We start from the raw sequence: 14,685 nt of genomic DNA, 5'->3' as shown, positions 1-14,685 counted from the left end.
CATCTGAGACGGCGTGCTTGACCAACTCTTCTGACAGCAGCAAACGGACGGCAGTTTGAATTTTGCGAGAGATGCTGCAAACGAACTGCTGCATGCCGATGCTGGAAACGAACTGAGCGTGAGCAACAGCATGCTGAGTTTTTATACCTGACTACAGCACAATGTAAGCTCGTCCTTTTTTGTGTTGTCCTCAATATGTGTTCCTCGAAGCTCCACCCCTTCGTTGGTCGACCATATATTTTTGATAAAGAACAAAATTGAAATTGTGTTTCCAATACGGAGATTATCGAACACATAGGGTAAAGAGAGTAATGTAATACGGCACCTTGGTAAAATGTTTGAGAATTGAAACCTTTTTTGAATGCGCCTAGTAAAAATGTTTTCCACTTCACTCCAGTTTGTTTCTGACCATATTTGCAATTTGCGTACTGAAATAAATCATAATTTAGGGTTTAACCCAAATTGCTCCCCAGGGAGAAACAGTCCATGAAACAGAAAATGCAAACTTATTCTTTGAAATGAGTTTGGTGGCCCTGAAAAGGACCTTTTTTATAATGATACAAGTGAGTTCTACCATACAATGTGCGTCCCTGCCGCTACAGAGTATATACGACATTCATTGAGATTTTGCACTTGGCGTGTTCAGTATAGGTCACGGCATCTCGGATGACATTTTCCTGCACACCATCAGCATTCGTAGATTAAATCGGAAATGCATTTTACATTACCACGACGAGCCAGACGCCGAATGGCGGATTTGGTGATTCCCTGGATTTTATCACGAAGAACCTTGCGATGACGCTTGGTAGGGAACGCAAACATGATACCGCTCATTGTACCGTCCGGACGAGCATGTTGCTCGTGTGGTAAGCGAGCACCCACTGATACAAAACAAGCTCGCGTGACCTGTATATATAACATTCCCGTATGTAATGAAACGCTTACATGCTCCTTTTTGACGGCTCTGCGTGGGATAAGCTGGCAAATTGCGCATTTTCCTCGCTATTTCCGAAGGATTTTCTAAAAATCCTTGTTTTGGTTTATTTATAGTAGTCGCACTAATTCCGCAACTAATTTAATACGAAATACGTGCACAAATTTCCGATCAGATAGTGCAAAAATATTGCGATTTCGTCCAGTAGAACGGAAGATATTCGCATTTCAAATCTGGGAAAATTTCTCAACTGAAATTTTTGAAACGGGACCCCATATTGAAACGTTAGAAGTATTCTACTTCAAAATTGAAAAAGGACTGAGATATTAACTCACGGTACTAATCTGCATCAGAATATGCCTTAACCCGCACACCCCTAAAGATCCCTATTCATCCGCCTATACCCACACTACTTTTACAGTAAACGGCAAGTTACGGCGAATAGCCTAGAACAACGTTTCAATAGCCTACCGATCGCCAGCATCTAGTTTAACCTGCCTGTCCGCCATTTCGTTTACTGGGTAGTCTAGCCGCCTTTTCGTTTACTGGGCACCCAATGTCAATCACGAACAAAACCAAAACGATGCATTGTTCAACGCATCGTCTAAATTTTCATTGCGGTTGCTTCATTGTCAAAATTTTGTGCATTTTTCGTCGATCGTAACGAGATTGTATGAGTCTCAGTTTTATGTATTTCGTTGATCAGTTGTTTAAATAATGGTTTTTGTTCTTTCAGACGTGCAATAGATTCAGTATATATTGGAAATGGCAAAATTCAATCGAATATAATGCCATAGAAGATCAACATTTTCGGTTTCTTGTGCGCTGCATAGAAAATAAGAAGAAGGTGAGCAGAACACAAACGCACAGTCGCGGAAGGAAGAGCACAGGGACTTCGAGATGAGTACAATAACAAATACGGCAGCTGCTAGCGGGGCAGTTTCAATTAATGCTACAAGTTCCCTGCAAGACATAGAAACAGTCACAATTATTAGTGATGATTCTGACATCGAGATGACTGAGATAACCCCTAAGACCAAGGCACGTCCAGGTCTGGGATCAAATCAAATTGACAGTAAAGATGGTGATGAAACTGAAGGACGGCGAATCAGTCGAAGGAAGAAACCTAAAGTTGAGTATTCCGATACTAAATCTGTAAACTCGACAGACAATTCCAATATCGAGAAAAAACAGGAGTTGAAAATAGAATCGAAGGTTAAAAAACGGGAACCAGAAACAACGGTCAAAGATGAAAAAGGGGAAGTTGAACCAAATCCTCATCGAGAGATTTTGACCGGTCTTGAAGGTGCTGCTTTCCAATCGCGGCTACCATTTGAAAAAATGACAGCCTCGGAAGCAGTATGCTTTCCGGAAATTACTAAACATGGGTTAGTAGCACAGCGGGTGTTCCTTAACGTCCGCAATCGTATTTTGCAAATGTGGATTGAGAATCCCACGATGCAATTAATCATAGAGAATACGCTGAAAAACATGGAGCAACCTTTCGATAGCGACCCAAACCTTGTAAGAAAAGTGCATGCGTTTCTGGAACGGCATGGATTTATCAATTTCGGAATTTTCAAACGTTTGAAACCTTTACCTAGTAAAAAATTGGCTAAAGTAATAGTCATTGGGGCCGGGATATCTGGATTGTCCGCTGCTCAACAACTGCAACAGTTTGGATTTGACGTAATCGTGTTAGAAGCAAGAGATCGAGTAGGCGGTCGAATAGCAACCTTTCGTAAAAACTCGTATACTGCCGACCTGGGAGCTATGGTTGTAACTGGTATTTGGGGTAACCCAATTACAATTCTTAGCAAACAAACCGGAATGGAAATGTGTCCCATTAAGACTGCATGTCCTTTATATGGGGCAGGCGGTAAACCAGTTCCTAAACACAAAGATGATATGGTTGAGCGCGAGTTCAATCGCCTGTTGGAAGCTACGAGCTATCTTTCTCACCAACTGGATTTCAACTACGCAGGAAACCATCCAGTCTCTTTAGGACAAGCTCTCGAGTGGATTATAAAGTTGCAGGAGAAACACGTAAAAGAGAAGCAGGTTCATCACCTTAACAATATTATAAACTGGCAGCAGAAGCTTATTGACAACCAGCAAGCTATCAAGGATACGATGGATCGAATCCGGGATCTACGTGATAAGCACAAGGTGTTGCTAGAGACAAAACCTCCTAAACCGGTTGAGATCGACACAAAATATATAGATCATGAGTTTAACATCAGAGTAACAGCGCGCGAAGAACAACTGGCTTGGAAGGAAATTGAACGTTTACGAACTAGTCAGGAAGAGATCGAAGCAAAATTAAAAGATTTGGAAAATGAACAGGTTAGCGAAGTATATCTTTCATCCAAGGACAGGCAGATTCTGGATTGGCATTTTGCGAACTTAGAATTCGCCAATGCAACCCCACTCAGCAATCTTTCACTTAAGCACTGGGATCAAGATGATGATTTTGAGTTTATTGGAAACCATACAACGGTAAGAAATGGCTATTCTTGCGTTCCCATAGCTCTCACCGAAGGCCTGGATGTACGGGTTAACACAGCTGTGAAGCGAATTAAATATTTTCCCGGTGGTGTTGAGGTGACGGCCGATCTCAAATCAAACAATTCCACCGTCCACTACAAAGCGGACTTAGTACTATGTACGCTGACGCTGGGCGTCCTCAAAGTGGCCATCTCCAAGCCATCAACTCAGACGAACACTGTTCGCTTTGAACCCCCACTTCCTGAATGGAAGCAATCTGCAATCCAACGCCTTGGTTTCGGCAATCTCAATAAGGTAGTCCTGTGTTTCGATAGAATATTTTGGGATCCGAATACTAATCTGTTTGGACACGTTGGGAGCACTACTGCCAGTCGAGGCGAGTTGTTCTTGTTCTGGAACATTTCCCAATCGCCGGTTCTGTTAGCGCTGGTCGCCGGTCAATCTGCTGCCATAATGGAAAACGTTTCCGATGATGTCATTGTTGGTAGGTTTTGTTTTTAATCTCGCTTTTTTCCTTCTAGACCTTCACTCAAAAAAAATGTAACCGTTATGCCCATTGATTTTACACATAGATTTTTGCAATAACCTAATGCGTGTATTTACAAGAAATATTAATCTGACATTCACATTTCATAACTATAAGGCACATAAAATTCGATTCTATAACAATAAGCACATATAACTTATGTGTGTGCATACATAGTTTGTACATTTGACAGGCTGAAAATGAGCCTGATGCGACTCGTGGTGAATATTTATTTAAAAATGCATAATATTCATTCAGTTATATATCGTGCAATAATATTCATTATCCACTAATTATCTAGTAGGCAAATATTTTCGAATACCGGTAAAGCATATATAACAACAATTCTAGAGAAAATTTTCAATAGGACGTAAGTAACATTGAGAGCCTCTCTTTGTTTACTTTCTCTTTCGTTTATTACGACGTCATTACAACACTTTGCACTAAATTTCCAGTACATATCGAAAGCCGACGGTTTTTACTAGAATATTACGCAAAGAGTAGAGTAGAAAATGTTGAAATGGCCGAGTAATGAACAGAAGAGAAAGACCCCAAAGAGAATCTCTCATTGTTACTTACGTCCTATTGAAAATTTTCTCTAGAATTTGTCATAGCTTACATTGCGCCAGGGCCTACTTTGATGTGTTTGATTCGTTACTGTACGTTCGAAGCATAATAATCTGCATGGATGAGTGGGCGGTTTGTTCGTTTGACGTCTTCAGCTGCGTCACTGAATATTGAAAAAGAATGCGGCCGAATATGATCAATTTTCTTTCAATGAAATTGAATATTTGTAACTCCAGTTGACACATAGAAGGTATGTGTGCGCGTGATAACATTAGCATTTCTTCTTCATATGGATGTCAAGTGGTTTAAAGCAAATAGAATTAACGTTTGGATTTTTATCAGTGTTGGTTTTTCGTACTTACTAATGTACATGGTCCAAACCCTGAATATACTTTAACTTTAACTTTTTTTTGTTTTAGGACGATGTATAGCGGTACTAAAAAGTATTTTCGGCAACTCAGCTGTCCCTCAACCGAAAGAAACAGTTGTTACACGGTGGCGGGCAGATCCCTGGGCCCGTGGTTCATATAGCTTCGTTTCGGTTGGATCATCAGGTAGTGATTACGATCTATTAGCCGCACCAGTGACACCCCGATCTAGTGTCGAAACAAACACAGCAGGCATCAATGGGTCTTCCCATTGTGGTAATGGGAACAACGATGACGACGACAGTAAAGCAGACATTCCACGGTTGTTTTTTGCCGGTGAACATACGATACGCAATTACCCTGCCACAGTACATGGGGCTTTACTAAGTGGCCTGAGAGAAGCTGGTCGGATAGCAGACTACTATTTGGGTTTCCCGAACACGTACCCTGACGCACCGAAAGAAGAACCGAAGAAATAATGCATATAGTGTTAACAGTTCAGCTTAAGACATTCTAAATTATTGCCGACGATCAAAAAACATTTTGCACATTAGTTTTTTCTTTGGATTCAATCAACCGATGGCACACGTCAACGAGCTTTACCGCAAATTAATTGGAGAAACAATAAATTTAAATTCATTGAAATTACAAGTTAATTTTTTATTTCATACGATATTTATAAAATAGATTGCACATATCGTCACTGTTGATAAGCGCCATTGAACATTTCGAAAAACAAATTTTGGGGTCAAATTTCAGCAAATCAAAATTTGGTGAGGTATGAGCGAAAAAAGCGATCACCGCAGTCATTTAGGTGACTATAGTCACCCGAGGTGACAGTAGTCACCTGTCAGAGCGATTCCAAGAATCATTTTGAGTGACGACGGTCACCGTAAAGGCTAGTTTACAATTCAGAAAACGAGTCACGGGATTTGGGTCCCTGTGTATTTTAAATGGAGCTCGAAATTTCAAATCCCGTAACGGGAAATGATTCTCAGCAAAATCGACAGTTTCCCTGAGGTGTAAACCCAACCGCGAGAAACATCACAGGATTTTTAAACTCTACACACAGAAATCCGACCGGGAACAATTTAGCTTATTGCCTCGTAATAATGGCTTCTTCAGCTTTCGTTGTTTGTTGGGAAATCTCGTGCAAAATCCCGCGACTTATTTTCCGAACAGTAAACTAGCCTTAAGATGGAGAAAAGTGACTAAATTCTCACCTGAAAATCCTGTTTTAATCCACCTAGCGGTGCAATTGTGCCATTCTCAATAATGAACACGAGAATTTTTTAGTTGCTTATATCTATTAAAAGCTTTCAAATTATTACATTACAATTTTATTATACATGACGTGATAACTATATACAAGAAAAGAAATCATTATTCGAGTTCTAAGATTTTGCAAAAGAAAAAACAGCCACAGTAATATTGAATTAAAAAAAGAGCGAAATCAGTTAAGTCCCAAACAGTCGATTTTTATAAAAAAAAATCCAGTTAACATAAAATCTCGACGTTTCATGCATTTTAAAGATGTTTGGTATCAAAAATACAAATTTGGTTTCTGAAATTTCATGCCCCCCCCCCCCTGAAAAAAATGTTGAGCTATATGGGAATTTTATGTGACCGGACGGTTTAGTCTATACTTCCGGAAATTACGAAATTTTATAGACATCTGTGGGGATATTATGACTATTATTTGGGACTAAGTTTGTGAAAATCGGGGCAACCATTTCTGGGAAACTGATGTGAGTTCGTTAATTTTGAAAGATGGCCGCTTTTCCCGGGCACTTCCGGAACCGTCTATGGTGGTCAATGTAGTCAACAAGAGACTTTGAATGGCTGTTAGTGACCTAATACTAAAAATCGAAGTAGTTGTGGTTACATTTCGGATTTTTTTTTAAATCCGGAATTAGATTCGGAATTCAGATTGATTTTTGTCAGAATTCTGACTCTAATACTACAGCCAGGGTTGCCACTATTTTTCAAAGAATATCTGGCAGATCATTTAAAAATGTCTGGCAAAATCTGTCCAGCGACCTCAAAGTTATCGAGATTTATCAATCGATTTTTGATAAATTTGGGAAAATATGCCCCAAATTTCAAAAATGTGTGTGCTAACACTTCTATAATTCAAAGATCTGGCAGAATGAGAGGTTTGTCTTTTTATCTGGAAGCTGCAAAAAACTCTGGCTGTGCCAGATAAATCTGGCATAATGGCATCCTTGACTACAGCTGATTCAGACTCGATCGGTTTGAAATCGGTTATTGTATTGCGCACTTCCCACCAACCTGGACTCCGCACTTTTAAAGTGCGAGTGATCTCAAAACTGCGAGCTGTCAAAAAACATGTATTTCAAGCGATAGAGATGGTACTTTCATAGACAGACCAGTTGAACTAACCGGTCTATGAGAAGAATTTAATGGAAGAATGGTAAGTGCAGTTATGCATTATTGATGCTAATATAGAGCTTTATTGCGCTGTTAATGCTGTAATAGTTTCAATGCAACATTAGTGCAAATGTATAGCCAATATAGTGCAATGGCTTAATGCTTATGGTTACTTGGGTAGCTAATACCCATCGCGCGTTGCTGCGACACTCTGCGAAATAGGAGGAAAACACAATTTGTTCCAAAGCGCCATCTGGCGGGCAGATAATCTCCAACTAATAGCACACAAACACGCCCTATACCAAATACCTACTGTGTGCAAATTTTTACGGAAATCGGTTAAGCCGTTTGGGAGTCTATAAATCATATACATACAAACTTTGATTTTTATATATATAGATAGATAGATAGAACTAGCTAATACCCACGACGCGTTGCTGCGACTCTCAACGAAATAGGAGGAAAACACAAGTTGTTCCGAAGCGCCATCTGGCGGGCTGATAATCCTCAACCAATAGCTTACAAACACGCTCCATAACAAATGTCTACTATGTACAAATTTTGACGGCAATCGGTGAAGCCGTTTGGGAGTCTATAAATCATATACATACAAACATTCACTTTTATAAATATAGAAGATAGAAGACTAGCTAATACCCATCGCGCGTTGCTGCGACTTTCGTCGAAATATGAGGAAATCACAATTTGTTCAGAAGCGCCATCTGTCGGACAGATAATCCCCAACCAATAGCACATAAACACGCTCCATAACAAACGCCTACTATGTACAAATTTTTACGGTAATCGGTTAAGCCGTTTGGGAGTCTATAAATCATATACATACAAACATTGACTTTTATATATATAGATCAGCCCCATGAAAACAGTTTGTTGCCTGAAGCTACCACCAAATGCCAGTAGCGCTAGCTACGTTTCAAATATTTAAGGTCTGTTCACATGAATTGTACAACTCTGTTTGAAAGTGGGATTCAGAATAAGTAACAATATATGAGAATGCACGCATTTTCTTGCATTGCTTCTTCTCCATAAAATCCGTACGTTTTTATCACCTGAATACCGGTTAAGCACATCAAAATAAAGTTTGTTTGCATTCGACAAGTTTCGGGTCGTGTTAAAAACATTGGCTCGTAGCAATGTGAATGTTGCTTAAAGCGCGTTCGCTGTCATTTTTGACAACTATCCGAGCCAGGAAGCCAGCTTATGTTGGCTTCACTCATTTTTCAAAGAAACGTCAAAACATTCACCCTCTTGATATAGATAGATAGATAGATAGATAGATAGATAGATAGATAGATAGATAGACAGATAGATAGATAGATAGATAGATAGATAGATAGATAGATAGATAGATAGATAGATAGATAGATAGATAGATAGATAGATAGATAGATAGATAGATAGATAGATAGATAGATAGATAGATAGATAAATAGATAGATAGATAGATAGATAGATAGATAGATAGATAGATAGACAGATAGATAGATAGATAGATAGATAGATAGATAGATAGATAGATAGATAGATAGATAGATAGATAGATAGATAGATAGATAGATAGATAGATAGATAGATAGATAGATAGATAGATAGATAGATAGATAGATAGATAGATAGATAGATAGATAGATAGATAGATAGATAGATAGATAGATAGACAGATAGATAGATAGATAGATAGATAGATAGATAGATAGATAGATAGATAGATAGATAGATAGATAGATAGATAGATAGATAGATAGATAGATAGATAGATAGATAGATAGATAGATAGATAGATAGATAGATAGATAGATAGATAGATAGATAGATAGATAGATAGATAGATAGATAGATAGATAGATAGATAGATAGATAGATAGATAGATAGATAGATAGATAGATAGATAGATAGATAGATAGATAGATAGATAGATAGATAGATAGATAGATAGATAGATAGATAGATAGATAGATAGATAGATAGATAGATAGATAGATAGATAGATAGATAGATAGATAGATAGATAGATAGATAGATAGATAGATAGATAGATAGATAGATAGATAGATAGATAGATAGATAGATAGATAGATAGATAGATAGATAGATAGATAGATAGATAGATAGATAGATAGATAGATAGATAGATAGATAGATAGATAGATAGATAGATAGATAGATAGATAGATAGATAGATAGATAGATAGATAGATAGATAGATAGATAGATAGATAGATAGATAGATAGATAGATAGATAGATAGATAGATAGATAGATAGATAGATAGATAGATAGATAGATAGATAGATAGATAGATAGATAGATAGATAGATAGATAGATAGATAGATAGATAGATAGATAGATAGATAGATAGATAGATAGATAGATAGATAGATAGATAGATAGATAGATAGATAGATAGATAGATAGATAGATAGATAGATAGATAGATAGATAGATAGATAGATAGATAGATAGATAGATAGATAGATAGATAGATAGATAGATAGATAGATAGATAGATAGATAGATAGATAGATAGATAGATAGATAGATAGATAGATAGATAGATAGATAGATAGATAGATAGATAGATAGATAGATAGATAGATAGATAGATAGATAGATAGATAGATAGATAGATAGATAGATAGATAGATAGATAGATAGATAGATAGATAGATAGATAGATAGATAGATAGATAGATAGATAGATAGATAGATAGATAGATAGATAGATAGATAGATAGATAGATAGATAGATAGATAGATAGATAGATAGATAGATAGATAGATAGATAGATAGATAGATAGATAGATAGATAGATAGATAGATAGATAGATAGATAGATAGATAGATAGATAGATAGATAGATAGATAGATAGATAGATAGATAGATAGATAGATAGATAGATAGATAGATAGATAGATAGATAGATAGATAGATAGATAGATAGATAGATAGATAGATAGATAGATAGATAGATAGATAGATAGATAGATAGATAGATAGATAGATAGATAGATAGATAGATAGATAGATAGATAGATAGATAGATAGATAGATAGATAGATAGATAGATAGATAGATAGATAGATAGATAGATAGATAGATAGATAGATAGATAGATAGATAGATAGATAGATAGATAGATAGATAGATAGATAGATAGATAGATAGATAGATAGATAGATAGATAGATAGATAGATAGATAGATAGATAGATAGATAGATAGATAGATAGATAGATAGATAGATAGATAGATAGATAGATAGATAGATAGATAGATAGATAGATAGATAGATAGATAGATAGATAGATAGATAGATAGATAGATAGATAGATAGATAGATAGATAGATAGATAGATAGATAGATAGATAGATAGATAGATAGATAGATAGATAGATAGATAGATAGATAGATAGATAGATAGATAGATAGATAGATAGATAGATAGATAGATAGATAGATAGATAGATAGATAGATAGATAGATAGATAGATAGATAGATAGATAGATAGATAGATAGATAGATAGATAGATAGATAGATAGATAGATAGATAGATAGATAGATAGATAGATAGATAGATAGATAGATAGATAGATAGATAGATAGATAGATAGATAGATAGATAGATAGATAGATAGATAGATAGATAGATAGATAGATAGATAGATAGATAGATAGATAGATAGATAGATAGATAGATAGATAGATAGATAGATAGATAGATAGATAGATAGATAGATAGATAGATAGATAGATAGATAGATAGATAGATAGATAGATAGATAGATAGATAGATAGATAGATAGATAGATAGATAGATAGATAGATAGATAGATAGATAGATAGATAGATAGATAGATAGATAGATAGATAGATAGATAGATAGATAGATAGATAGATAGATAGATAGATAGATAGATAGATAGATAGATAGATAGATAGATAGATAGATAGATAGATAGATAGATAGATAGATAGATAGATAGATAGATAGATAGATAGATAGATAGATAGATAGATAGATAGATAGATAGATAGATAGATAGATAGATAGATAGATAGATAGATAGATAGATAGATAGATAGATAGATAGATAGATAGATAGATAGATAGATAGATAGATAGATAGATAGATAGATAGATAGATAGATAGATAGATAGATAGATAGATAGATAGATAGATAGATAGATAGATAGATAGATAGATAGATAGATAGATAGATAGATAGATAGATAGATAGATAGATAGATAGATAGATAGATAGATAGATAGATAGATAGATAGATAGATAGATAGATAGATAGATAGATAGATAGATAGATAGATAGATAGATAGATAGATAGATAGATAGATAGATAGATAGATAGATAGATAGATAGATAGATAGATAGATAGATAGATAGATAGATAGATAGATAGATAGATAGATAGATAGATAGATAGATAGATAGATAGATAGATAGATAGATAGATAGATAGATAGATAGATAGATAGATAGATAGATAGATAGATAGATAGATAGATAGATAGATAGATAGATAGATAGATAGATAGATAGATAGATAGATAGATAGATAGATAGATAGATAGATAGATAGATAGATAGATAGATAGATAGATAGATAGATAGATAGATAGATAGATAGATAGATAGATAGATAGATAGATAGATAGATAGATAGATAGATAGATAGATAGATAGATAGATAGATAGATAGATAGATAGATAGATAGATAGATAGATAGATAGATAGATAGATAGATAGATAGATAGATAGATAGATAGATAGATAGATAGATAGATAGATAGATAGATAGATAGATAGATAGATAGATAGATAGATAGATAGATAGATAGATAGATAGATAGATAGATAGATAGATAGATAGATAGATAGATAGATAGATAGATAGATAGATAGATAGATAGATAGATAGATAGATAGATAGATAGATAGATAGATAGATAGATAGATAGATAGATAGATAGATAGATAGATAGATAGATAGATAGATAGATAGATAGATAGATAGATAGATAGATAGATAGATAGATAGATAGATAGATAGATAGATAGATAGATAGATAGATAGATAGATAGATAGATAGATAGATAGATAGATAGATAGATAGATAGATAGATAGATAGATAGATAGATAGATAGATAGATAGATAGATAGATAGATAGATAGATAGATAGATAGATAGATAGATAGATAGATAGATAGATAGATAGATAGATAGATAGATAGATAGATAGATAGATAGATAGATAGATAGATAGATAGATAGATAGATAGATAGATAGATAGATAGATAGATAGATAGATAGATAGATAGATAGATAGATAGATAGATAGATAGATAGATAGATAGATAGATAGATAGATAGATAGATAGATAGATAGATAGATAGATAGATAGATAGATAGATAGATAGATAGATAGATAGATAGATAGATAGATAGATAGATAGATAGATAGATAGATAGATAGATAGATAGATAGATAGATAGATAGATAGATAGATAGATAGATAGATAGATAGATAGATAGATAGATAGATAGATAGATAGATAGATAGATAGATAGATAGATAGATAGATAGATAGATAGATAGATAGATAGATAGATAGATAGATAGATAGATAGATAGATAGATAGATAGATAGATAGATAGATAGATAGATAGATAGATAGATAGATAGATAGATAGATAGATAGATAGATAGATAGATAGATAGATAGATAGATAGATAGATAGATAGATAGATAGATAGATAGATAGATAGATAGATAGATAGATAGATAGATAGATAGATAGATAGATAGATAGATAGATAGATAGATAGATAGATAGATAGATAGATAGATAGATAGATAGATAGATAGATAGATAGATAGATAGATAGATAGATAGATAGATAGATAGATAGATAGATAGATAGATAGATAGATAGATAGATAGATAGATAGATAGATAGATAGATAGATAGATAGATAGATAGATAGATAGATAGATAGATAGATAGATAAATAGATAGATAGATAGATAGATAGATAGAAGATAGATAGATAGGGGGCCATACACTAATTACGTAAGGGCATATGGGGGGAGGGGGAGTTTCAAAATATCTTACAAATTCTTATCTGAGGGGGAGGGAGGGTTTGTTCTTTCTTACGTAATATCATAAAAAAGTATGAAAATGAAATCAATAAGAAAAATATTCTTTACACAAGAATTATTTATTATTTCTGCCATGAACATTTTCTATATCAAACAAAATTAGCATATATTGTACATCATGGCCAAGGAAGGGTAGACCTGGAATTGAAGTGTTTTGCAACAGCAGGATATGATTGTTAAATTAATTATGTAATTTTGTTTATTGTTGCCATCGTAAGGAGCGTCTTAATTCCATACTAAATTTGCAAAAGGGCGAATAAGATTTGTAAACAAACTTTTATTTTGATGGTTTCTCTTAATTTACTATAATTTTAAAGCATAAAATAATTGAAATTACTTCTACGAAGGGTAAAAATTTACATTAACGCATGTTTTTCATGAAATTCCACTCTGCAGCAGACTAATGAGCGAAACAAGTTTGTTTACAAAAACACTTTCGCCCTTTTGACGAATTAATATTGAATTGTCGATGGTGTTAGACATCAATTTCTTGACGCTTGGTGGCACATTGTTCTGTTCGGGAACTGGGGTCACAGTATGCCTTACAAGTTAAGAAGTGCTGACACTCTTCGTGTTGATGGTCCAATATCCTTCTATTCATACTTTTTGTTCAAACCGCAAGGTATTCGGAAAATGTCCTGTCATGCGATTGTGACAGATCTAGTAGGCCGAATATTTCCAGAGTGTGAACTGTATTTTACTTCAAGAAAATCCGAAGATGTCGGAGCTATTCGTACGATAATCATCGCAGTTGGAGCTCAGAATAAATTCATGCCAGAACAGGTTATAAATTCTTTTGAGCTCTGCATCACAAGAAAATAGATTCAAAGGAAGTGGAATATAGCGAAGCAGATTATATGGACCAGATTGGCTTTTCTAAATATCACCCAATAGTTGTTGTACTAGGATGGAAATAAAATTTCTACAGATGATTGCAGTTAAATTTTGTCATGAATTTTCTTGAAATAATTTTATAAGTATCGTTTTCGCTATCTTATTTAATGAATTAACAATATGATTTTTAATTACGAAAATCATGATAAGATCTTATGTAGGGGGAGGGGGATTTCGTCAAAATCTTACGAATTCTTATCTGGGGGGGGAGGTTGGAATGTTCTAAAAATGCCTTACGTAATTAGTGTACGGTCCCTAGATAGATAGAGATAGATATATT

General features: G+C 34.4%; 1 protein-coding gene across 1 annotated transcript; it reads left to right on the top strand.

Moving 5' to 3' along the window:
• The first annotated feature begins 1,504 nt into the window (after positions 1–1,504).
• Positions 1,505–5,554, top strand: LOC131690410 (possible lysine-specific histone demethylase 1). The gene is made up of 3 exons (XM_058976145.1): positions 1,505–1,605; positions 1,671–3,926; positions 4,955–5,554. Exons 2-3 carry the CDS (start codon positions 1,835–1,837, stop codon positions 5,380–5,382), a joined length of 2,520 nt encoding a protein of 839 aa, XP_058832128.1. The 5' UTR covers positions 1,505–1,605; positions 1,671–1,834; the 3' UTR covers positions 5,383–5,554.
• The last annotated feature ends 9,131 nt before the right edge of the window (positions 5,555–14,685 follow it).

The sequence above is a fragment of the Topomyia yanbarensis genome, chromosome 3 (genome assembly GCF_030247195.1).
Source record: "Topomyia yanbarensis strain Yona2022 chromosome 3, ASM3024719v1, whole genome shotgun sequence".
Classification (NCBI taxonomy): Eukaryota; Metazoa; Arthropoda; class Insecta; order Diptera; family Culicidae; genus Topomyia; species Topomyia yanbarensis.
The sequence above is the reverse complement of the archived record's forward strand: the minus strand, read 5'-3'. Positions and strand labels throughout refer to the sequence as shown.

Bases quoted from the DNA above. Each gene is read 5' to 3' on its own strand.
- LOC131690410 (XM_058976145.1), top strand. From the start codon at position 1,835: ATGAGTACAATAACAAATACGGCAGCTGCTAGCGGGGCAGTTTCAATT. The intron at 3,927-4,954 runs GTAGGTTTTGTT...TTTTTGTTTTAG, and splicing joins TTCCGATGATGTCATTGTTG to GACGATGTATAGCGGTACTA.